General features: G+C 34.5%; 1 protein-coding gene and 1 pseudogene across 3 annotated transcripts in view; one reads left to right on the plus strand and one right to left on the minus strand.

The window, feature by feature from the left end:
- Positions 1 to 26,537, minus strand: part of RADX (RPA1 related single stranded DNA binding protein, X-linked) — an 81,625-nt gene that overhangs the window by 53,880 nt on the left and 1,208 nt on the right. For 2 of the 3 annotated variants that reach the window (XM_078063896.1, XM_078063898.1), the window contains exons 2-10: positions 18,652 to 18,794; positions 17,331 to 17,523; positions 8,445 to 8,553; positions 8,160 to 8,251; positions 7,918 to 8,052; positions 5,097 to 5,201; positions 3,838 to 4,002; positions 2,372 to 2,532; positions 1,367 to 1,545 (exon numbers count right to left, since the gene is read on the minus strand). In XM_078063896.1, the coding sequence (XP_077920022.1) occupies positions 1,367 to 1,545; positions 2,372 to 2,532; positions 3,838 to 4,002; positions 5,097 to 5,201; positions 7,918 to 8,052; positions 8,160 to 8,251; positions 8,445 to 8,553; positions 17,331 to 17,523; positions 18,652 to 18,794 (1,282 nt within the window). The remainder of the gene's footprint in view (positions 1 to 1,366; positions 1,546 to 2,371; positions 2,533 to 3,837; positions 4,003 to 5,096; positions 5,202 to 7,917; positions 8,053 to 8,159; positions 8,252 to 8,444; positions 8,554 to 17,330; positions 17,524 to 18,651; positions 18,795 to 26,537) is intronic. The other variant, XM_078063897.1, reaches the window with a different exon arrangement.
- Positions 10,491 to 11,582, plus strand: LOC118549248 (magnesium transporter NIPA2 pseudogene; annotated as a pseudogene).

Below are 26,537 nucleotides of genomic sequence, written 5' to 3' on the forward strand. Positions count from 1 at the left end.
ATATTTAGCTGAAGAGATTTTTAAGCAAAGTGTTGAAGGTGAAGCCTGGTTTCTCCTTGTTGCTTATAGTAAAATACAAGAGGGGAGAGAGAAGTTGAGAAATTGTTAAGAAAAAGGAACCAAAATTTTGATACTTGGAAAATTCTCAGCCTATCTATACTGCAAAAATGAGAAAGCTTGCTCTGGAAGGAACACCAACAGTGTTGTTGGACAACCATTTGCCCGAGGCTTGTGATTTGTGGATCCCATCAACCATCTCAGTAGGCATGCTGCTAGCTTGGACTGAAAGGGATATAGGTGGGATGAAATCCGATTTCTGGGATTCTACAGTCAGGAAATGAGTTGATAAGAGATAACCAGCAGTGATCATGTGTTATCTTTCAAGAAAAGGGACAATGATCCCTCAGTTCCAGAGGGCAGGGGCAGCACTCAGGGCCAAGGAAGTGGGGCTACCATCCTGGTGGGCCCAGAAGATACAGTATCCTGCCAGAGAGGATAATTCTGGAGGCTTGAAATCAATTGGAATTGGTCCTGCTAGGTTTTGAACTTGCTTGTGATGCATGACCCCCTTTCTTTCCAATTTATCCCTTTTGAAATAGGAATGCTTATCCTCTGCCTGTCTTATCATTGTGTTCTGGACAGATAACATGTCTAGTTTCACAGGTTCACAGATGTAAAGAATTTTGCCCCAGGATGAAATCACCCTGCATTTCAACAATACATGATTTAGATGATGTTCAGATGAGAGTTTGGACTTAGAGTTGATGTTAGTATGGGTTAAGATTTCTGGGATGTTCTGATGGGTTGAACATATTTTGCATGTGAGAAGGACATGAATTTTTAGGGGCCAGATGGCAGACTGTTATGGGCTGAACCATGTCCCTACTAAGTATGACTACCAATACATAACCAATTACATCTTCAATAACCCTCAGAATGAGACCTTTTTTGGAAATAGGGTCACTGAAGATATAATTGATTAAGATGAGGTCTTACTGGAGTAGAACAGTACTCCAGAATAGGTCCCTAATCTAATATGGCTGGTGTCTTTATAAGAAGGGAAAATTTGAACACAGGTATGCACACAGGGAAAATGCCATGTGAAAATGAAGACAGAGATTGAAGTGATGCTTCTAGAAGACAAGGAATGCCAAAGATTGCCATAAACCACCAGAAGCTAGGGGAGAGGTATGGAAGAGATTCTGCCTTGCAGTCCTCAGAAGGAACTCACTCTGCCAATGCTTTGATCTTGGATTTTAGCAGCCCTAGAAAACTAATACCACTTCTAGTGGAATTGGTCATTTTACATGGTAGAAATAAAAAAAAAATTAATATGCTATGTGTATACTTAATACAAATGACTTACAGTTTGGCATATGGCCCTTGCAGAATTCTTTTTTTCTTGGTAGGGCTCAAGCTTGTATATGCAGTTTGAAAACACTGAGAGCTCATAGGATCATCATCTTGATGCCGTTTATTATTATCTCTTTCCTGACTTTGATTTTCTCTCCTAGCTGCTTGGGATGTTGAGGGTCGGTTAGCATTCTAAAACCAAAAATTTAGAGAAAACATTTTAAACTAATGCACAAAAATTATTTTTCTTAAAAGACTATAATTTTAGTTTATCCATTTTTTATAATCTTAAGAGTTATGACAACATTTTTGCAATCATAAAAGTGCTTTCATAAAGCTGATTTATAGATAGGATTATATTTATCCTAATGCATCTGGTATTAAAATATTTTTTAAAGGAAGGTAAATAAAAGTCCTTCTTATACTAATATAACTGAAAAGTTAGATTGGATGCTTATTTCCATATGAACAGAAATCCTAGAAATAAGTTTTAAAAAGATAAATTCACAGAAAAAATTAACTCATTTGTCTTGATTGTGCCTAGATTCCAGTAATGGCCTTTTCTACTAGAGCCTTTATCCTACAAGAGTCATTGCTATGTCTTAAAAAATCTGGGTGAGACTGCCATGCCAGATATGAAGATAAAAATTTCCTGTGAAAGTGTTCCTATAGTTCTGGCCTGGACAAAAGGAATGGAAAGAATATAATCATACATACCACCTGGGAATTTAAGTAAAGAGAATCATAATAGGCTCAAATTATGCAGAAAGCAAAAATAAGATACCAAGTGTTGAAGGCCTTGGGAAATATCAGAGGCTGTGAACTTCAGCCCAGCCTGCTCCAAAATAAATGAGAGAAAAAGGAAACAAACGAAACACATAAATGATTTTTTTTCCCTCTGAGGTTTACATCATTAAGCGTCAATACATGTGAGTTCTGAATAAAATGTACAAGGTACCAATTGTAATTATGATCGCAGTGCATTCAGAGATATACTATTAATTCTCTGGCACCATACCCGAAGTGTTTCTGATGCTGAGGCACTTTCAGTTGCACTGGCATGGGGGATATACTTTATAACAGTAATTATCCCCTGAATTGCAATGCGCTTTTGTTCCCTATACTGCAAGTCTTCAATCTCCTTCCTCACTTCACTTATAGCTGTCAAGAGCGACTCAACTGCAAAAGAATAATTCCGGGGAAATTGTAAGTTTTAAAGAACTGAAATGATAAAAATAAGAATTAGATTTGCAATGTCATTTCACAACATGAAATCATAAACTTGCTACATAACTTAAATTTGTGAAATTTATGTTGATGCTTGACATCATCCCCTTATGCAATTTTTGTAAAATAGGCAAAATATAGTTATCAGTTAAATTGCGATACAGTCCTCTAGTCTGGAGTCTTAATTTGAAACAGAAATTTTGCATATTGAATGTATAGTTGACCACTGAACAACAGGGGGGTTAGGGGCACCAAACCCCTTGCAGTCAAAAATCCATGTATAAATTTTGACTCCCCCAAAACTTTACTAATAGCCTACTGTTGACCAGAAGCCTTATCGACAACATAAACAGTTGATTAACACATATTTTCTATAAATATTATATACTGTATTCTTACAATAAAGTAATCTAGGGAAAAGAAAACATTAAGAAAATCCTAAGAAAAAAATATTTACAGTACTGTATGTGTATTTATTGAAACAAATCACATATAAGTGGATCTGTAAAGTTCAAACCTGTGTTGTTCAAGGGTCAACTGTAATTTACACATCATATTTCAAAGTATAAAGTGTTGCCTAGCCACTGCACAGAAATATACATTTTAATATATACAACCATATACTACATATTGCTGGCATTATGAAGTACAAAAGGATGCCAATATTTAGATGATGGTAGGTCAGTATTTCAAGGTTTCTCTTTTTTTCCCCAAACCATGCAATTATCCCACAGCTTTTAAAAAAAGAATATACTTATATTAAACTCTTCAACCATCATATCTTAATTCTACTAAAATAAATTAATGTTAGGCCTCTCATCAGTACTTATTCTGCACCTCATTTATTTTGGTGTCATTTTTATTTAAAGGTAGCGCTCAACTATGTAATATCCAATATATATCATTCCACAAGAGTAGCATAATACAGTGTCAGTATCTTGTTATCAAATTATCCAGTGTCTCCTTGATATCTTTAGTCTCTGTATGTAACGTCATAGGAGTTGGATCTACTAAAGTCAGATTTGATCTCAATAACATTGAATCAAGATATGATGTCCAGTTAGTCATCATCTATGTTCTCCCTTCTTCTAGTCTAATAAAATCCAAATATTAACCTTTAGGAGGCATGACATGTATTTTTAGATCTTCATAGAGACAAAATTTTTATCAGTGAGTGTTGCTACATATTAGCTCATGATATCTATCACACGTATGGCATAGAAACATATCATACATGACGAATAATTACATTAGTACCTTTGACAGAACTACTATACTTTGAAAATGTCTCTGGCACTGGTGGATAGGGGTAATATCCACCAATAACAGTATTCTTCACTTCCTCAGAATCGGTCCTTGTTTTAATCCAATGAATAAAGTTTTTTACCTTGGTGTCGTTGGTATATGGCTGGCCTCTATGACCTTTTTGCAAGAAGGGTAAAACCAAAAAATGAGAAAAAAACTCACTGTAATGAATTGTATGGACTTTTTTTGTATAAAAACAGTATATCAAAATAATCTCTTGTGTCACCAAGAAAAGAAGTTCATTTATTCACTGCGTAGCAGATTACACTTAATATGTATACAAAAATTATCAAAGACAGTAAACCAATCCTACGTTGAGAAGGAAATCAGACATATTAGAATTTAAGTGGACTAAACCATAGCTGCCTACAGGATAAAGTCATAATGAAAAGAAAACTAATAATCTGGATTTTTCTAACTATCAAAATGGTTGGCATCTTCTTAAAAAACTGATTTTTAAATCATGTATTAACCTAAAGGTATGGCATCATGTTTGAACTGAATTGCCTATGATATAGCTCAGCATTTAAATTCATGTTCTTAAAACATATTTAACAGTATCATTTACATGTGATTATTGTTAGTATTTATAAAATGAGGTATTGACAAAGATGTGTATTACATCCTTCCTAGGACTCTTCTATTGACAAATTTTTTAATTATCAACATGGTAGTATTTGAGTAAGCACACCACTCCACACTATTTCTTCACTCATCTGGAAACTTTAAACTTTATTGTTTTGACCCCGTTATCAGAAAGAACGGAGAAAAATGATGTGCTTCTAGACAACTAATAAGACTCTTCTTGTTATATAAGTAAAATCTGAGCTCAGGGACCAAAATTTGATGAACATTTTTAGTTAGTATTTAAAAATATTGTTTACTGTATCCATATTATGATATAGGGCCTAACAGTCTTCAATCTATCAAAGCAATTTATGATTATCTACCTTACATCAAGCAGGAATTAAAGTTAACCCAAGGACATAAATGCAATTCTCCAGTGAGTCACAAAATCATTGCTTCAGTCATAATTAATCTAGAAGCAATACATTTCACAGGCTAAATATTCTTTGCCAAAACATCCTTACAGCAATAAAGGAGGTCAAAACAAAGCTATCTTGTGGTTGAATGTTGTGATATAAAAATTAATTTAATTAATAGAAAATATATTACATCTCCAATAAAGTATAAACCAAGATATTGCTCACCAGTAATAAACACTCGGCTCTCATTTGTAGTGGTTAGGTAAAGCAGTTTAGGTACTTGGGTGTCATTCCTGACAACTTTCAACTGTGTACACACGAAATAGGTCACTGTAAAAATGAAAACAGTTATGAAGAAACTTCTGCCTTTTGAAGAGGACATACCAAGATCAGTATCTAACACAGTGCTTCTCAAACTTTAATGAACATAGGAATCACCTGGGACAATTGTTAAAATGCGAATTCAGATTCAGTAGTTTTAGAGTGGGGCCTGAGATTCTCCACTTCTTAATAAGCTCTCGGTGATACTAGTGTTGCCAGCCCTTTGACCACACTGGGAGCAACAAGGATCTAACACTTACCTTTTTCTTTAGATAAAGGATCTAACACTTACTTTTCCTTTAGAAAGTACAGTGGCTGCACCTAACTGAAGTTACTGCTTGCACAGTTGAAGATGGCAAGTCTCTCTAATCAGGCATACAACTGAGTGTGAACAGTTATTTCCTACAGAGAAAAAACGCTTAGTTTCTCCAGGATGCTTTTACTGATTAACCCAATCTAACACTGATCCCTGAATTACTCTGACTCCTTCCACCAGATAGGGGTATACACTGTTAACTTGAATTTCCTTATGCATGTGTTTATCTTAATTAGACTTTAAGTCTCCATGACAGGGCTTATACAACCCATTCTTTACTATTCACCTTGCTGAATTGTTTTCAACTGTCTATCAATTAGTTAGGTAAAGTTTCATTAAGCCAACAACATTTTTTTAAATTTTAACTTATCACATGCCAAAATGGTTATAGTCTTATGAACTAGGAAATGAAGAAATAAATGTAAATACTTGTATCTCACAATAATGGTAAGTTCTCATTTGAGATAATACTTCCCTAGAGTATGATAATAACGATAAATTCATTCACTGTATCTAACATTTCCTAATTCTTTATCTTATAGCAACAAAAATAAATCTGTTGAAATGACTAAGAGTAACTCTCAACTAACATCACTCTTCCTTTATTTACAAAACTACAAATATGCCACTATTCATGGTTAAAGATGTTGATATAGGAATATCACAGAAACATCTAATTCTCATTTCATGACTGTTAAAAATCAGACATTCCGACCTGACACCTTCTAGCTGTTTGACATCCAAGAAATTACTTAACTCCTCTGGACCTTTGTTTCCTCACCTGTAAATCTGTAAAAACACCAACTTTTAAGAAGGTAACTAGGAGTACAAAATGAGATAACATGTACGAGCTTCTGGTACATAGCAAACACTCAATATTAGTTCTCCTTAGTTTTTCACTCTCCTTAATCAAAAGTAAAAAAGATTCCCTACTACCAAAGGATTCTGGTATTATTCTAGAAGATACTTGGTCATGTTCCCCTTCATGGGCCTGAAGCCCCCTCAATACTCACCATTCATTTGATAATTTTTTTCATCTTGGTCAAAATATGAACATAAATTGCAAATGTTGTCAACTACTGTACTAGAGTAAATCTCACCAAGGTCTGTATAAGGCTTTCTTAGAAAGATGTATTTCCCATTATCCGAAGAAATAGAACATGTATACTTGGCAACATTTCTCTGAAAAAATCATTATCTAAAACTTGTGTCAACTTGTTGTTTCAAGTGGCTACAAAGAGAGAGGGCCCTGGCCATAAAACCCACCTAAAACGAGGTAATGGAATCGTCATGAGAAGTCATCACTATCAATCATTTATGCCCTGAGAGAAGTTACATGAGAAATCATAGCTCCACTCACCTTGGAAGCCCATGCCTTGGTTTTGGCTAAAATTCTTTCTGCCCTCTCCCTCAATAGCTGGCGTGAGGTTTAGCTCCATCCAGATATATTTTAAAATCTCACAAGCAGATGGTAGAAACTAATAAGGTAATATCTGAATGGTGTGGAATGCTATTTTGTAATAACCAATAAAGGTGTAGCAGAACAACTCTTTATATGGTCTCTAAGTATCCTGATGCTCTACAATTTTTACCTTGTTGATTTTAAAAATTACGTATGGTCAAGACTGGGAGTTTTCCCAGTGTTGGCAGACATTTAACAATCAGTATTTTATTCATATAATCATTTGAAAAAATAGTGAAATAACACACTGTAGCTATAATAGCTTTGTAGTAGTACAAGTTGGTATAAGGAAAAATTCACTGAAGTTGTTAAAAAGTATTAAATATACTTTTTTCTTATCATAATAGATCTGAGGCATACCTAAAATGTTTTCAAATGAATAAAGTTAGTGGGAAAAATACCTCTGTATCTGAATAAATGCAAGCGGGAAATGTCAACACCAAAGTAACTAAAATATTGACCAGCTGGTATAACATTGCCAATGTAATATTAATTTAATACTCAAATGAAATCATACTTACCACTGTCATTATTTAATTACACAGTCTGTCAAGCCTCTACCAGTTAATTCGATATTAGTAAAGTCTTCATTGTCTTTTTTTGTGGTCTACTTAGTCAATTTCAAAATGGATACAAAGGGAACTGATTGCCTATGTTTTAGTTTCACTGAATGTTAAGCTTTTATGCCTGAAATGCTAATAATGAGAATTGATAAGAGCACCTGTTTTCTGAAAAACTGGTTTCAATCCCAAATTAATTCTGACTAGACAACCAGAAGGTGGTTAATATCTGTAATACCAAATATAATATTAATACAGAAAAAATTTAAACATGCTATCACACTGCTTGAATTTGCTAACTCAGTATCGTGCCACCCTGTAAATCAGTACACACTTTAACATTTTAAGTTAATGCCCCCATTTCCAAAAATAAAAAGATGCAAATACTGGATTGAGTACTTGGGTAAATATTCTCAAATATTTCTGGCTGAGATGTAGAAAACAACTCCACTATAAATGGCTGTTCTGAAGTCCCGTCAGCGATGTGAATCCAACGATATGACCAAAAATCTTCACGGTTTTCTATATGGATAGGATATTAGAATAAATGAAGGTAAACAATTATGCGTATATGAGCACAGAACTATTCACCAAAATATTTTTTATGGCTTTCAATTTTAAAAGCTTACCTTTCTTTTTTGACCGCTGGACCCTTCCTACAAAAACTAAAATGCCAATAACATCACAGATGTGATTTTCTGGCATATCATCCAGTTCTGACCTAAAAAAAGCAAAATTGTTAAATATTGTATCTTTAAACAGTGAAAAAGCATTCTAAAATTATGATTGTGAAAATATATATCTATATAGTTGATACTCCATAATTTGGGGTAGATTTTGAGCAATAATAATATACTGTTTCAGTGGCTAAAGTTAAAAATTAATATTTAAGGTATTTTACATGAGTATTCTACCTTGTGATAAAGCGGTGATTTAATTTTGGCAATCTCCATTCAGGTTTCACCTGCTTTTCTGGAATGATAATTATGTTAGTTGGAGGATCTCGAAGGTTCAGGCAGATTTCTGAAAAACAAATACATTACTTTAATATGACATTTAATACAGATAAAAGAATATACATGTGCACAAATTACACAGCAAAATATTAGACTGAACTCTTTTGAGCCCACCACTAACCCTAAGAACTAGACCATTATCAATAGCTTTCTTCTACTTATTCCTACATTATCATATCTACTTATCTCTTGACCAAAGGTTAGCCATTTCTTAGATTTTGTGTTTTATCATTTTTCTTAATTTAAAAAAAAAAAAGTTTTTGTCATTTATATGTTTTTGCCCAAACAAAATACTATTTGTTTTGTTTAACTTTATATGGATGAACTCATACCATATTCAGTGTTCTAGGGCTACCCTTTTCACTCAACATTATGGTCCTAAAATTCACCCATGTAGCTGCATGTAGTGCTTTTTTTTTTTCTTATTCCCACTGCTGAATAATGTTCCAGGGTGTTGATATATTACAATTTCGTTTACCCATTATCGTGTTGATGGACATCTGTATTATTTCCTGTTTTTGCTATTACAAACAGGGTCACTATGAATTTTTTGTACATATCTCCCTGTGCACCCAGGAAAAATTCTTCTAGGGTATTATACCCAGGAGGGAAACCCTGGATTGTACAATGTACAAAAGTTCCACTCTACAGGCTAATTCTAAACTATTTTCAAGTAATTAACCTATTTATAGTTCTACCAACAATGTGTAGGAATTCCCATTGACCAGCATCCTCTCCAAATTTTGCTACTATCAAATTTATTTTTTGTCAATTTAGTGACACAAAATGACAATTTGTTGTGGTCTTCATTTGTACTTCTCTTATTACTAATTATGTTGAATGACATTTCATATATTTATGATACATCCATGCATCATCTTTAAATTTTTTTAAAGATTTATTTTTATTTTAGAGAGAGAGAGTGGGGAAGAGGGGCAAAGGGAGAGGGAGAGAGAGTCTTATAAGTCGACCCCGCACTGAGCATGGAGCTGGAAGCAGGACTTGATCTCATGACCCTGAGATCCCAACCTGAGCCAAAATCAAGAGTTGGACGTTTAACCAATTGCACCACCCACGAGCCCCTCATGCACCCCCTTTTGTGAAATACCTGCTTGTGTCTTTTGCTCACTTTTCTATTGAATTTTTATCTTATTTTTTTTAAGATTTTATTTATTTATTTGAGAGAGAGAGAGAGAGAGAACACAAGCAGGGGAGAGGCAGAGGGAGAAGCAGACTCCCTGCTGAGCAGGGAGGCAGACACTGGGTTCCAACCCTAGGCTCCCCAAGACGTTTAACTGCTTAACCACTGAGCCACCCAGGCGCCCCTTGTTTTTTTCTTATTTATTTGAAGGAATTCTTTATATATATTGGACACTAATACTTTGTTGATTATATTATTGCAAATACATTCACCCATGTGTGCATTGCTTTTCGTTCTTTTTATGGTGTCTTTTGATGAAAAAAAGTTAATTTCAATGTAGGGGTAGCGGGGGGGTCGCAGGTCGTGGGGGGCAGGTTCCCCTCTACACTCCCCCATGGAGGAATTGGCAGCCCCAGATGCTCTCATCTCCTTCTGTACTGAGATGAAGGTGCTACCCTCCCCTGCCCCCCCCCAGCTCAAGGGGCGGCCGCCCATGAGGTCTGCGTGGGCCTGTGAGCAGAGGTGGCCAGGGCCAGATAGTGGGGGGGACGCTGCATGGGGAAGCCGCATGGCCGGCCTCCAAGTGGAGCTGGAGCTACTCTGCCAGGGTTTAAAACTTAAAATGAGAATAAACAGTATTATTTACAAGGAAATGATAATGAATAAGTCATCTTTAACCGCTTCCAGCCTTTTTTTCATAAAAGAGATCCTATTAAACTTACATATTTGAAGACTGCATAATCCTGCCTCCAGTACCAGTGGTTTCTCTGTTGTGACTCACAAGAACTTTAGTAACAAACGAAATGATCCAGGAGCATGGAAAATAAGACTTTTACATTGGTTTGGGATTGGCTATGAGCTCCAGCATTTTCATTGGCGGGAGTTTCATTTTGGAAAAAAAAAAAAAAAACAAGTCTTCTGTGACTTGCCGGGAAAGGCTCCATGAGAGCAGGTCAAGGTGGCCATGCGTATCTTAAAGAATGGTTGTGGTGGGCTGGATTGCTATCAATGGGAACAGGGGGGGTGGCCAACCTTGTTGCATATGCCTTTACACCAGCCACCCTAGTGACTCTGATAGGGCCTCTCAGTGTCCTAGTAAGTGCTGTTCCTTCTTCATACTTTCTAAATGAAAGACTTAATCTTCATGGGAAAATTGGATGTTTGGTAAGTATTCTAGGATCTACAGTTATGGTCATTCACACTCCAAAAGAAGAGGAGATCGAGACTTGAAATGTCTCACAAGCAGGGAGATCCAGGTTTTGTGGTCTTTGCAACACTTGTGGTTATTATGTCATTGATATTAATCTTCGTGGTTGGACCTCGCCACGGACAGACAAACATTCTTGTGTACATAACAATCTGCTCTGTAATCGGAGCGTTTTCAGTCTCCTGTGTTAAGGGCCTGGGCACTGCTATCAAAGAGCTGTTTGCTGGAAAGCCTGTGCTGCAACATTCCCTGGCCTGGATCCTGCTGCTGAGCCTTACAGTCTGTGTGAGCACACAGATTAATTGCCTGAACAGGGAGGGCCCTGGATATATTCAACACTTCCATTATGACTCCAATATATTACCTATTCTTTACAACATCAGTTTTAACTTGTTCAGCTCTTCTTTTTAAGGAGTGGCAAGATAAGCCTATTGATGATGTCATTGGTACTTTGACTGACTTCTTTACAATCATTGTGGGAATATTCTTGTTGCATGCCTTTAAAGACGTCAGCTTTAGTCTAGCAAGTCTCCCTGTGTCTTTTTGAAAAGACGAGAAAGCAATGAACAGCAATATCTCTAACATGTATGAAGTTCTTAACAATAATGAAGAAAGCTTAACCTGTGGAACTGAACAATGCAGTGGTGAAAATATCTCCCAAAGAAACAGAAATCTCACAGCTTTTTAAGAAAAATGTAATTAGGGACGCCTGGGTGGCTCAGTCAGTTAAGCGTGTTCCTTTGGCTCAGGTCATGATCCCAGGGTCCTGGGATCGAGCCCCGCATCGGGCTCCCTGTTCAGTGGGAAGTCTGCTTCTCCCTCTGCCTGCAGCTCCCCCTGCTTGTGCGCTCTCTCTCTGACAAACAAATAAATAAAATTAAAAAAAAAAATGTAATTAAAAGGTTAATCTATAATTGTGCTATAAAGTGAATTTGAATATCAGAATGTGTCTGAAAAAGCACTGTTCTCAAAAAATGTCCTCTAGAGACAATCTTTTTTTACAATTTCACTGATTTGGATCAAGAAATTACCTTTCTTATATTTACATGATGGTAGCTCACTAAAATGACCTCAGTACATGGCCAATTTTTATTAACATTGTATTATTGTAGAGGTACTTTAAATTTTCCTTCACCAAAATCTAAATGCACTGACAGTTTTAAGTCTATAAAAATGCTTTATTTTTTCATTGGTGATGAAAATCTGAAATGTACATTTGTCATCCCCACTCCATCAATCCCTGACCACTTGAAGGCTTTCTGATTTAAAAAGGAACAAAATTTTCCTAATACATTATCCTGTGATTTACCTTACCTATAAAAATGACTCCTGTTTGATGAATTATTTTTTTTTAAGATTTTATTTATTTATTTGACAGAGAGAGACACAGTGAGAGAGGGAACACAAGCAGGGGGAGTGGGGGAGGGAGAAGCAGGCTTCCCGCTGAGCAGGGAGCCTGACGTGGGGCTCGATCCCAGGACCCTGGGATCATGACCTGAGCTGAAGGCAGCCGCTTAACAACTGAGCCACCCAGGCGCCCCATTGATGAATTATTTTAATTTTGAAATGTTAGTTTAAGAGAATCCTAAGTTATTAAATGAAGAAAAACTCAATTTACCAAACAAAAAAGGGTAGGAAGTTGCCTGACGGAGATGTTTCTCATGCTGTGACTTATCACCACACATTTGATGATCTTCCTATGCCTTGATGGCACCTTGCTAAACCAGCGCATCCTGCGTCTATCAGGCTGCAGCCTGACTGGTTTCATTCTTCACTTTCTCTAATCCCTTGATACCTGGAACCTTGATAACCATTTTACATCAGCTCTTGTATTTTTCAGTATATTTTCATAATGAGTTATATTGTCATTTAGATCCAACAACTCTGGGAAATAAAGTCAAAAGACTAATTTCTTAAATTTAGTTCATGTTATAATAAAAAGATAAATTGAAACCAAAAAAAATATTTCAATGTAAGCTGGGTTTATTAATCATTCATTTACAAATGCTATTTCCTGTGTCCTATCCAAGAAATCCTTCCTTATTCCAAGGTCAAATGCATATTTCTTTATAAGTTCTTCTAAAAGTTTTGCCTTTTACATTCGCTATATCTGGAATTGACTTTTTATACAGTATAAGATAGGGATATAATGTCATTTTTTTTCTCAAGTATGTAATTATTTTTTTCCAATACTATTTATTGAATAGTTCTTCCTTCCTTGATGATCTGTATAGCACATCTGTCATATCAAATTTTTGTGTGTTTAGGGCTATTTCTCGGTCATATTGTGATTTACTGGTCAGTTTGTCTATACCTATACCTATATTACATGGTCATAAATTTTTTATAATAACTCATGACATTTGTAGGAGAAGTCTTTACTCTCTCTACAGCCCCTTATTTTCTTCAGAACTGTCTTGACTAGTCTCTATAATTACGTGCCTCCATATAAATTTTAGTCAGTTCGTCAGTTCCGGAAAAAAAAAAATCTTACAGAATAGCACTGAATCTGCAGATCAATTTGGGGGTACTTGACATACTTATGAAATTGAGACTGATTTCCTACCTAGGAACATGGGCTATTTCTCTATTTATTTAGAGGGCTTTCTATCCCCTTTTATGCAGTAGGTAATATTTTCTAAGAATTTGCTGTTTAGCAAACAAAGATTAAAACAGGATGAAGAGGGGGCACCTGGGTGGTTCAGTCAGTTGGGCATCCAGCTCTTGATTTCGGCTTGGGTCATGATCTCAGGGTCCTGGGATCAAGCCCTGCATCAGGCTCTGTGCTGGGTGTGGAGCCTGCTTGGAATTCTCTCTCTCCCTCTGCCCCTCCCCCCCCACATTCGAGCATGCTCTCTCTCTGTCTCAAAAAAACCAAAAAAACAAAAAACCAGGATGAAGATACTTGATTTCTCATCTTGCCTATTAGCAGCCATGTGATTAGAAAATTCACTTTACCTTTAAGAGTTTCAGTCTTTTCATATGTAAGTGAGGAAAGTTTGTATTACATGACACTACCTTGCACCTACAAAATAGTTTGCATTTTACAAAGTACTTTCATAGTCATAGTTACCTGATTATATTTAAGTTCCCTTCCAGCTCCAAAATGCTAAGATTTTGAATGAAATAAATAACCCCTTCCCACCAAAACCCCAAATCCTTGATGCTATTACCTCAGTGGGTATTATTCAATACAGTCTGAAAAATCTCAAGATTTTAAAATGTTTATTTGGGATGCTAGCTGAATACTATTTGATAAAAGGTAGGACAGAATTATATGCCAAATGACAATATACAAAACCACACATTACTAGCAAATATATCCTATGTTTGGGGCGCCTGGGTGGCTCAGTCGTTAAGCGTCTGCCTTCGGCTCAGGTCATGATCTCAGGGTCCTGGGATCAAGCCCTGCATCGGGCTCCCTGCTCAGAGGGGAGCCTGCTTCTCCCTCTCCCACTCCCCCTGCTTGTGTTCCCTCTCTCACTGTGTCTCTCTCTGTCAAATAAATAAAATCTTTAAAAAAAAAAAAATATATATATATATATATATCTCCTATGTTTTACAAGAGAATTTTCACCTTTATAGGCTTCCATTTATTTGGTCTTTAAAAAAAATTATATCTTAGTGTCTGTAACTTGGAACTACACATGTAAATATGAAAAAATAAATCAAGATCACTTACCCCAACAGTTTGTCTTTCAACATCAATACCTAGAAGGCAGTGATGGTACCACAAACCCTTATTCCCTTACTGACCAACACTGGCCCCCAATATATACTCTTTCTCATTTAACCTACTCATAACATTTAAACTACCCTGGTATTATTTGTAACCCTCACTCACACTTTCTTCTATCCAACTCATTCTCCCATTCTCCTGACCATTCATTCTTTCTTCAACTACATTTCTGTTCCTTTCCTCTCCCCTTTTGTTCATCACATCTTCTTACTTTTTACTGTCATTAATCCTTCATTTTATTGTAATCTGTTCATCTTAATGAACTGTACCATTAGACTATTTTTTCTCAAGTTTTTATTTAAATTCTGGTTAGTTAACATACAGTGTAATATATTACCGTTAGACTAATTTTTTAAGGGTAGAACGCTGTATTACTTATCTTTGTATCTCTTGTGTCTAGCATGGTTTACAAAACTGTCATTTCCCTTCCAAAGATCCTTAATCCATTTGAGCTTTTTAAAGATCATAAGTCAGTAGTTCTCAACTCTAGCTGTGCATTAGAATCGCCTGAGGATTTTTAAAGACACATCAATGTCTTGGTTCCCTCTTCAGAGTAACCGAATCAAAATCTCTGAACCTGGCATGCCTATGGTTCTTTCAGGCTCCCCAAGCGATAGTAATGTCCAGCCAAGGTTGAGCTCTGCATATATGTGTAGGCTCAGCAAACTATAGCCTGCAGATGGTTGCTTGTTTTTGCAAATAAAGTTTCACTGTAACACAGCCATGCCCATTCCTTACATATTACCTCTGTTTGCTTTCACTCTATAAAGGCAGAGCTGTGTACTTATGACAGAACCTATATTACCTTTATAGAAATAGCTCGCTGACCCCTGATAAAGAGCGAAAAAGTCCTATTCCTTATTAAAAAGGTATGGGATAAAGTAGACTGATGCTAACACTGATAAAAAGTAAAACTGTTTTAAAGACTAAAAGAAACATTTTCAATATATTCTCATCTAAGCCTCTCATTTTAAAAAATAATTTCTATATTTGCAATTATTTACCTGAAAGTATAAATAGCCTCTCATGTCTAAAGGGAGTTTCCATTATGAAAATCTGGCCCTGTAATTCTATATAGCAGAGGTAGCATACTGCTTGATTCAATTTCAGTGTTAAGTTTTAGTAGCTGTTTATCTATTGACCACATGCTATCTATTGTTCTACTTTCCATATGTTTTTAAGGTTTAGAAACAGCTATTAATACCAGACACATTTGTAGATTTGCCCACAGCCATGTAAAAACTGTGATTTAAATGAATTCTCTTTACACCAGAAAAACAGTGTATCTCATAAAAAGAACACTAGGTTAGGGGTCAGAAAAACTAGGTTTTACCTTTCACTGTGCCAGTGATTAAGTGACATCAACAAATTTACTTACCTTATCTGTTATTGACAAATGTCTCAATTTTTACTAAAGCATTTTTTTCCATGCTTGGTTGTGGAAAGAATTTACAAATTGACAGACATAATAATACATGTTGCAAATCAGCTTTTTGCCAGTTTTTTCCTGTATTCTGAAGTCCCAACATCAATATCAGTTTAATTTCTTACCTTTCTATAATAAAGAGCAATGAGATAATGGACTAATTGTACTAGACTACTAGGTAATGACTTATTCATCCAGCAAGACATGATTGATGTCTACCAAATCCTTAAGATTTTAATAAAGAATCATATGAGATTTTCGTAAATAAACATATATTTAAGGAAACAGTGAACAAAGGCCATATTATCTGCACATTCTCCAAGTAATTTAGCTTAATGTATTAGTAGGGAATTTAAAATACATAGAATTACAGGTCCAGTATAAAACTAGTATGAGCCAAAAACAATACTTAAACTTGAGTGATATAATCTACCATTTTGAAAAATGGAAAGGCAAAAAATTCATATCCACATCTGAAAACAACCACTTAATAATTGTAATGCTCCAAAAATATTTAGCATGATGCCAAGGTGTCAAAACTTTGATTTCAATACTAATTAGGAAGAGCCTTTTCAAAATTGCAGCAATTCAGTTGCATTTGAATACTGACCGCAGGCTAGATAACAGCAATTTATCAATTTTAAATTTCCTGATTTTGATAACTGTACTGTGATTATAGAATAGAATGTTCCTGTTCTTAGGAAATACACACTGAAATATTACTGAAGTGTTTTGAGGTAAAGGGGTATGTGTGATGGCTGCCACTTACTCTCAAATGTTTCAGAGGACAAATATATATAGAGAGAGAGGTGGAGATGATAAAGTAAAGGTAAATGTTAACAACTGTTGAATCCGTGTAAAGGGTATATGGAGTTCTTTGTACTATTCTTTCAACTTTTACCTAAGTTTGAAATTATTTCAAAGTAAAACGCTGACAAAAGCCTTTTTGAATAGCACCTTACAGTAACAGAAAAGTATATTCAAGTCATTAATTTAGTATTATAATACAAAAATAGAACAAAAAAAGTACCTCCTAAAGTGGAGCTCATTCATTAATCAACAATAAATATCTCACACTATTTCTTCTTAATAAACGCAATAATAAATAATTTATTAAGTGATTGCTTAAAATTTGTATAGATAAAGGAATTTAAAAGTTCCCCACATTCTAACAGATTCAGCAATTTTTAGGAGCCTTTGGCTGATATGGTACTTTACAAATTTATACAAACAAAATAGCCATAAAACAATAAATTTATCGAATACTTAACCCATTGTAGAAATTAGTTTGATCTGTGGATCCACCGGTAGAGGCTGCATCCTGAATGGGTAACTCTTTTTAACAGAATAATCCTGAAGCAGAAGAACTAAACCAACCCGCAAACTTTTATACCATTCAGGACACAGGGCATTCCACATAATCACAGACACCGTGCCTGAACTGTCAGCAACTTCTAAAAAGGTCTAGAAAAAAAGAGTGAAATAGCACATGCATATTTGTTACTTTTATCTCAGGGCATTCTCATTTTAAGAACAAGAAAGCAAAACTATAGGGGAATGACTGAATAAGTTATGATACAATCTGTAACTATGAAAAGTTATGATTTTTAGTGATAGAAAATACTTAAGGAAATGTTAAGTGATACAAAATTGTATGTACAATATGATTTCCATTTTGTAAGATAATTTAATATATGACATAGTCATGCAATATAGGATATGCATACATATACACGTAGATGTGAGATATGTGCATATATATGTTATGTATGTATGTAGACATGATATATACATACAAAAAAGGGAATAAAACACTTGGATATTAATAGTGGCTCTGGTAGAATTTGGGGTGATATTACTTACCAGCTTTATTTATATAGCTTTCTGCATTTCCCAAATTCCCTCAAATATGTATAACTGTTATAATGAAAGCTTAATAAAACACTTAAAATAATTCTTGATAACATGTGAAAATATGGTAAAATGTTAAATAAGAAACCAAACAGGACAGAAATCAAGAAGGTAGTTCTCACTGACATTCTGTGGCACAGAGAGTCAAGATAACAGAAAAGTATCAGCTAGATTTGACAATTAGAAGGTCTCTAGTGAGTGACCAGCTGAAGAAAAAAGTCAAACTAATTGTGTTGAAAAGTAAATGGGAGGTAAGAAAGTGAAAACATCTAGCAGAGACTACTTCTCCAAGGAGCTTGCCAGAAGAGAAGAAGAGAGGGAATAGAGGAGTCCTGAGGTCAAAGGAGATTTTTATATTTTTTTAAAATGAAAGACTAGAGTATGTCTCTATGCTGGTGTAGAAAGCACAGTAGAGAAGAAAAGGCTGAAGATACAGAAAAAAGCGTGAAGGAGACCAGTTGAATCAGGGAACTACAAGGTACCAATACAGAAAGAATTTCTTTTTGTATAAGAAGTTATAGAAAAATACCTTGAAATATACATTTATGTATGTTTTAAAAATTATTAAATTAAACTTATAAAATATTATTTGAACATAAATTATCCTAATATGGAGTCAGGTCTATAAGCTATAATCTATAACTATTACATTAACATGTAATATCTTGTCATTACTTATACCTGGTATGGCTCAATCATCTTTTTATCAGGTTTTCCATAGTATCGCAGTTTCGATTTATGTAAGATTCTCACAAGCAATGCAGGAAAATTCCTTCTGTTAGCCCAGGTCATTTCAAGGTGAGACAGGGAAATTATTTTGGTATCTAGAATAAAAAAATAGAATAGAAAAAAAATCCTACTTAATATGTCATGCAATGTAAAAATTGTAATTTAAAAATGGTAGCTAGATCATCCCCAAAGCAACTCCTACTCACCAGCTAAGCCAGTCTATATACTTCTCACATACAAAACTTAATAATACATGCTATCCTTAATAATAATAGCTAATATATAGGGGTGCCTGGGTGGCTCAGTCAGTTAAGTGGCCAACTCTTGATTTCAGCTCAGGTCATGATCTCAGGGTCGCTGGGTGTAGAGAGCCTGCTTAACCTGCTTAAGACTTTTTCTCTCCCTCTGCCTACCACCTTTCCAACTCTCTCGCACGCATGCATTCTCTTTCTCTAAAAAAAATAGCTAATACATAAATATGCCTTACTATGTGCCTGGCACAAAGGTAAATACCTATATTAACTAATATACTATTCCATCTTGAATGCCCTCTGCCTTGTCAAACTGGGTAATTACTTCCTGAAAGGCTTGGATCTAAACTCATCTCCCCCTGGGTGGGGGGATGGGTGAAACAGATAAAGGGGATTAAAAGAACACATGTTCTGATCAGCACTGAGAAATGTATAGTACAGTTAAATCATTATATTGTACACCTGAAACCAATATAACATTGTATGTTAATTATACTTCAATAAACTCATCTCCCTTAAGAAATTTTGTGGGAGAAACTCAATGCCATGGAATATTTTCCCACTACCAAGCACTTACATGTTTAATTTATAGAATTGTTTTATGACATATTTCTGTATTGCCCTCACCGTAGTTTTATATGTGTAAGTTCTATATTTCCCAAACATGCCAGACATAGTCCTGTACCAGGGCCTTTGCACTTGCTGTTCCCTCTGTCTGGAATGTCTTCTTAGATACCAGAATGACTTCCCTCCTCCTCTCCTTCAAGTTTTGCTCAAAGGTCACTTTCTCAGTGATGTTATCCCTTACTTCCCTATTGAAAAGCGATCCCTTTTCTTATGCCTCATCCCATCTTATTTTTCTACATAGTACTCATTATCTTCTCATATGTCATATAATTTACTTTGAAATTTTAATCTCCATGCCTGCTGGCAAATACAAAAACTGCTTAAAAGCTATTCACCATCTTTAAAAGATTAACTTGTATTTTTTATTTTATTCTTCTTTGGGTTAAGAGAGGTTCCACCCGCAATTCCGTCTACATTTTGCTCTCTCATAGTCCAATCCCAACTTTTAAAACCTGAATTTGTATTTATTCCAGTATTTTATTTCACAAGATATCTCCCACTTATTTTAATTTACATAATGCATCACCTACTCAACATTTTGGTATGAAAACCATATTTGTAATTTCTTTTTAATAAGAATTTAAGTGGAATGTTGTAGTTACACCTGTATCATAAAAAACATACTATTTTTAGTCTTCAGATATCTTGTATACTTTTCCTTCTATATTCTTCCAAAAAATTTATAGCTCAGAATCATAGGTCCTAACATTTTCTCTGACATAACTGATTTCCTTTTTAATTAGGTCAGACGAATTTTGGATCAGTTCTGAATTATCTGAAATGTACGTGGAACACTCTTGGTCAATGAAGGCACATATGCTTTCACTAACTAGAATAAATTCAAGAGTTATATGCTTTTGTAAAACCAGAGTTCTAAAAGCCACTGCTTCCATTATAACTGAGTCCACAGAGTTAGCTCTGATCAGACATCTGCCTGGTTAATATTTTCCCAGTTTGGGTTTTTAACTCACAAACTTCATAGAATATACATATCTCTCAAATCCAAAAAGAAATTACACGCTATACATAGACAATGAAGAATCTGTATAAATTCACAGAAATGTGTTCATTTTCAAAAGAAAGAATGAAAATAAATAAACTAGATATTCAATATAAAATGTTAGATAGCAAGTTATGGAACAGTGATTCTCAAACTTTCTGGTCTCAGGAGTCTTTACATTCTTAAAAATTACTGAAGACCTCAAAAAGCTTTTATTTATGTGGGTAATATCTATCAACACTTGCCATATTATAAAGTAAAACTAAGAAATAAAAAATTATTCATTAACTCCCTTAAAAACAATAAACCTATTATGTATAATATAAATATATATATATTTTTGAAAAATGTCTCTATTTTCCAAAACAAAAAAATCTAGTGAGAAGAGTGGCACTAGTTTATATTTTTGTAAATCTTTTTAGTGTCTAGCTTAATAGAAGACAGCTGGATACTCATATTTCTTTGGCATTCAGTCTGTTTCAATGTCACATGTCCTGTAGCTTCTGGAAGACTCCACTGCATACTTTCAGAGAATTAAAGTGATAAAAGGTAAATGAAGTCTTAGTATTATTATTATGAAAATAGTTTTGATGTGAATCCCTTGAAAAGGTCTTGGGGACATCTCTAGAGGTCCTTGAACCATACAATGAAAACCACTGCAAAAGAATAAATCTAAGGAATGCAAAAAGGAATAAAGAGCTGAATATAATGTATTAGAAAAACACAGAACTGTTAAATCCAATTCCTGGAAAAATTAATGAAAAGGTAGACCTCTGACAAGTGCAACCATGAAGACAGAAAACAAAAATATGTTTGAAATGTGATCAACTATAAACCTAGAGAAAAATATGATTATATGTGATTATATATCACTAAACTTGAAAATATCAGTGAAATTAATAATCTTCTAGGAAAATATGAATTATCAATATTGCCTTAAGCAGAAGAAAACTGGAATAGGTCAATATCCATGGAAGAAAGTGAAAAAGTTCACAAATAATGACCTCTAGAAATGGCACCAGGTTCTAACAATTAATTTTATAAACATAGATAAATCCTGAAAAATTATGACAAAAGTAGTACACAGGAAAAAAAAACAACCCATAAATCCAAATCATTTATAATGGCAAATATCCTCAATCAAATACTTTCAAACCCATATAGCAAAATGCCAAATTGCATCATGACTAAGTGGAGTCCTAAACACCTTGTATTATTCAAGAGGAAGATATTATAAATTGTGAATAATTCTGGAGATTGACACAAAAATCAAAGTTTAAATAATTTCGTTGAAACATTAAGGGTAACCTCTAGGAGAATACAAATTAATGTATAACTTCTAAAGCACTAGAAGAAAAAGAAATTTAAATCTTGCAAAAGTAAAAAAAAAAAAATAATAAAGCATGCCGTATAGTAAACATAAAGTAGTTCTGCGAGAACAGGTACAAAAACATCATTAATGACTTTAAATTTAATTGGATTAAATCCATCTCTTAAAAGAAAAAGAATTGGTTTGGGTCAAAACCCCAAAATCTTAGCTATGTATTTCTTTAAAAAGACAAATGTAAAACAAAATAGAAATAAAGAGATGGACAAAGATACATACACTAGGTCAGTTCTCCAGATGTGGCCTTTGCACCACCAGCATCATTAGCACCAGTGAACTTCTTAGAAATGCAAATTCTAGGGCCCTACCACAGACCTACTGAATCAGAAACTGGTGGTGGGGCCCAGAAATCTGCATTTTAAAACACTTTTGAAGTGATATGGATGCCCATTCATGTTTGAGAACCACTGCCCAAAATGCCAACTAAAAGACAGCAGCAATAGTAAATAGTACTATCAAGACAAAATAGAATGCAAGGCATGAAAGGACAAAAAAATTCCATACTGATAAAAGGCTAAAAATCCACCAACAAGATATTACTGTTCTAAAACTTTATACATTATACATTTAAATCAAAAACTTTTAGAAATACAAAGAGAAATGAACAAAACCACTGTCATAAAGAGAAGCCAATATTCCTCTCAGAGAAATGGGCAAATAAAATCGATTTAAAATAAGAACTGCAATACTTTAATTAAAATTTAAAAACTTGTTATAGGGGCGCCCGGGTGGCTCAGTTGGTTTAGTGGCTGCCTTTGGCTCAGGTCATGATCCTGGGGTCCTGGGATCGAGCTCTGCATCTGGGCTCCCTGCTCTGTAGGGAGTCTGCTTCTCCCTCTCCCTCTGCCCCTTCCCATCCTCCCCCACCCCCCACTTAAGTTCTCTCTCTCAACATAAATAAATAAAATCTTTAAAATAATTTAAAAACTTGTTATAATAGACTTCATATATAATAAGTAAGCTTTTTCTAAAATTTTGAGGGTTAAAGAGGAACTCAAATTTAAAATCAGAAAATATGAGTAATGAGTAAAAATAAAATAAAATCTCTACACTTCAAAACCTAGTGTATGCAGCCAAAGCAGTATCCATGGGAAATTTTGGAATTTTAAAAGCTTTTGGAAGAAAGAAATAAGGAAATAAGTGAACCAAGTATTCAACTTAAGAAGGTAGTACAAAAAAATATGAACAAAGGAAATACAAGAAATTAAAGATAGTGTTAATAAAGTAGAAAACATCTCCCCAATATAGACTTAATTAGTAAAGCTAAAAGTGTTTTTTTTAAATACTAATAGACAAGCCTCTGGCAAGGCTGACCATAAAAAAGGGTAAACACATAAATACTAGGAATGTAAAAGAGGATGAAACAAGACTAAAATATTTTAAAAATATAAACTAAAATTTTAAAATAGAGACTATTGCATACAACTTTGAGATCTAGGTGAAATGAGATTTCCTCGTAAAATATCAACTCTCACAAATGGACTCAAGAAGAAGTGTTATTGATTTCATTACTTTTTCTATGAGAAACTGAAAAGGAGTCATTCTCTCAACCCCCAATCCTGGACCACGGCCCCAGGTTCAAATAGTTTTAGGGGTAAATTCTACCAAACCTTCAGTGAACAAATGATTTCTGTAAGCACAGAAAAACAGGCAAGTTTCCCAACTCATTCTACTAGCTAATATTAATTAACCTGATATCAATATTGGGCTGAAATAGTAACCCCCTAAAAAAGTAAAATCTATGGAACAAATTCACTTTAAATATATATGTAAATATAACAACCATGACCAAATAGAGATATAAAAGTGGTTCAACATTAGAAAATCCATTAATGTGATTTATTTTATGCATTCCTTTATTCAACAAACACTTATTGAATGCCTACCACATGGCAGACACTGTTCTGGGTATAGGAGAAATGCCTCACAGCAGTGAAAAAAACAGACTCCTTGCCCTCATGGATCTTATAAATCAGTGGGAGGAAAAAGAAAACAACAGAAAAAATAATTTCAGAGTGCTATCAATCCTATGAAGGGCATTTCCATGGTGATGCAATAACAATAAATGGGGAGGGAATACATATTTAAACAACCCTTTTCTAACATGTTTTATATATTTGAGTTGAAACCTGAAGATGGGAAGGAACTTTCCAGAAAGAGGAAAAAAGTAGGAGCAACATACTAGAGGAAGGAAAGAGCAAGGAGGTTTGAGATTAAAAAAAAAAAAAAAAAAAAAGGCCTGTATTCTGGAAAAAAAATGGTGGAGGAGAAGGGTTAGAGAGGTGAGTAAGGGGACTGGGCAGGGCAGGGGTCTGTAAACTACAGCCCTTGAGCTAAATCTGGCTTGCTGCCAGGTTTTGTAAATAAAATTCTACTATAAAACAGCCAAACCCATTAATTTACATATTGCCTATGGCTGCTTTTGCTATACTCTGGCCAAGTTGAATAGCTGTGACTGGAGACTATATGACCGACAAAGGCAAAAAGATTTACCATCTGGCCATTTAAAGAAAGTTTGCCCACACCACAGGGCCTTGCGCACCCTGATAGGAGGTCTGGATTGTTGTCTAAGTGCAATGGGGAGCCACTGGAGAGATTTAGACAGGAGATTGGCATGATCTAACTTCCATTTTGAAAAGCTGTCTTTTAGATCACCATATTGGTTACCTTTGGAGTAGGATATTGACCAGGACAGGGCATTAGGGAGGCTTTTGAGATGCTTAAAATGTTCTGTATCTTGATCTGGGGGCAGGGATGGGAATGGTTTCAAGCTTTATTTTCAAGCTGTATTTTTTTGTATTTTTAAGACTTTAACACTTTGTACATATCATGCCTTAATAGAAAAGTTTTTAAAAAGCACAAAAATGCACCATAAACAATGTTAAGAGAAAGGGGACAGAGTGTGAGAATGTAATTTGCAATATATAGCAAATACCACCCATTAGCAAAGAAATCAGAAAAGTCAAGAGATATAATTTAAAATTAGTACAATATGGGGAAATGGGCATTCATACATATGTTAGGGGGAATATAGATTGGTAAAACCTTTTCAGAAGATGATTTATCAATATCCATCAAATTAAAAAATTTAAATATTCTTTAACCCAGCAATTTCACTTCTAGGAATCTATCCATTTAACAGAAATACTTGAACATAAAGAACAAGTATGTGTATATCCTAATGATGTTCAGTGCTGGATCTAAACCTGAAAAACCAGTAACTGCCTAAAATTGATAATTACCCATTCACATGAGCATGATTATATAAATTATGGTATACCCCTACTGTGGAAGTGTGTATGTGCAGATGTACATTAAAGATGCTTGAGATAAGTGTAAACAACAAATCATGCCACGCCACAGAATTTTTTTTTTTTTTTCAGTGATACACACCAAACTGCTGAACCTTTGGAGTTTTGAGAGGAAAGTTGAAGGCATAGGAGGAGGAGGTAAAGGGGTCTTTCACTCCACCCCGACATTTTATTATTGAAAATTTTAAACATACAGCAAACTTGAAAGAACACCTATATACCCACTTCTAGATTTTGTCATCAAAATTTTACTATACCTGGGTCTTACATTTTTAATACAATATACTTTTTTATGTCTACACAAATAAAGTACTTTTAATATTATCTTGCCCATTAGGTGTTCAATAAGTGTTTGCTTTTCAGTCTGTATTGCTCTTTTTCTTGCTAGCCAACAATATACTTCTAAATATAGTTTGGATTTTTTAGCACATGGACATTGCCTTTTGTAATAAAAATATGTGTTCAATAATGGATATCACTTTCATAGTCAGAAAAATGAAATATATTTTTACAAATTATTATTCCCCTCTTAATTCTTCTAGACACCAATTTTTCATTTATGTATTCAATCCTAAAAATAAAAATGATCAACACTTAAGAGTAGTAATGCAGTGCCGCCTTATTCCATGCTTGAGATAAAAATCATTCCATTATTTCATCCCTGAAATTACTATCTTGCTTTTAAAGCTTAAGTTATTTAAATCACCCTTGTCCACACACTTCTATAACATCTTTTTTCCCTTATAACTGGATATTACTTTAATTGCATATTTTTGATCCCTCTGTCTTTTCACTTTCAAGCCTGTTGCTGATACACGTCATAGCAAGACTATATATGAGCTAATATGATGACTGCAATGTAAAAAGAAAAAAAACTGAAAAGCCGTAAATGTAGAAAATTATCTTTCTTCCTTGAGTACTTTCGCCTTTATTTTATTTTTTTTGCGTTTTATTTGGTCCCCATTCCATATACGTACATGCCTATAGTACTATCATTCCCCTTCCATCCCTGATAAAATATGTTTTACAGCAGTTGCTGATGACGAACAGGCGTTTTCAGGCTAACTTCCTACTTGTGGTACGGAAGAATTAAACTTCTCAGGTCAGTATTGTCCGTGATACGCAATAAGAAACATAAAAATGAAAATTCCAAGCCTGTCCACAAAAATCACACATTCAAAAAAGCAGTATTTACATAACTGCTACACTCAAAGACATAAAAATGGCGTTTCATTAATGCAAATTATTAAGGAATAAATCAC

The sequence above is a fragment of the Halichoerus grypus genome, chromosome X (genome assembly GCF_964656455.1).
Source record: "Halichoerus grypus chromosome X, mHalGry1.hap1.1, whole genome shotgun sequence".
Classification (NCBI taxonomy): domain Eukaryota; kingdom Metazoa; phylum Chordata; class Mammalia; order Carnivora; family Phocidae; genus Halichoerus; species Halichoerus grypus.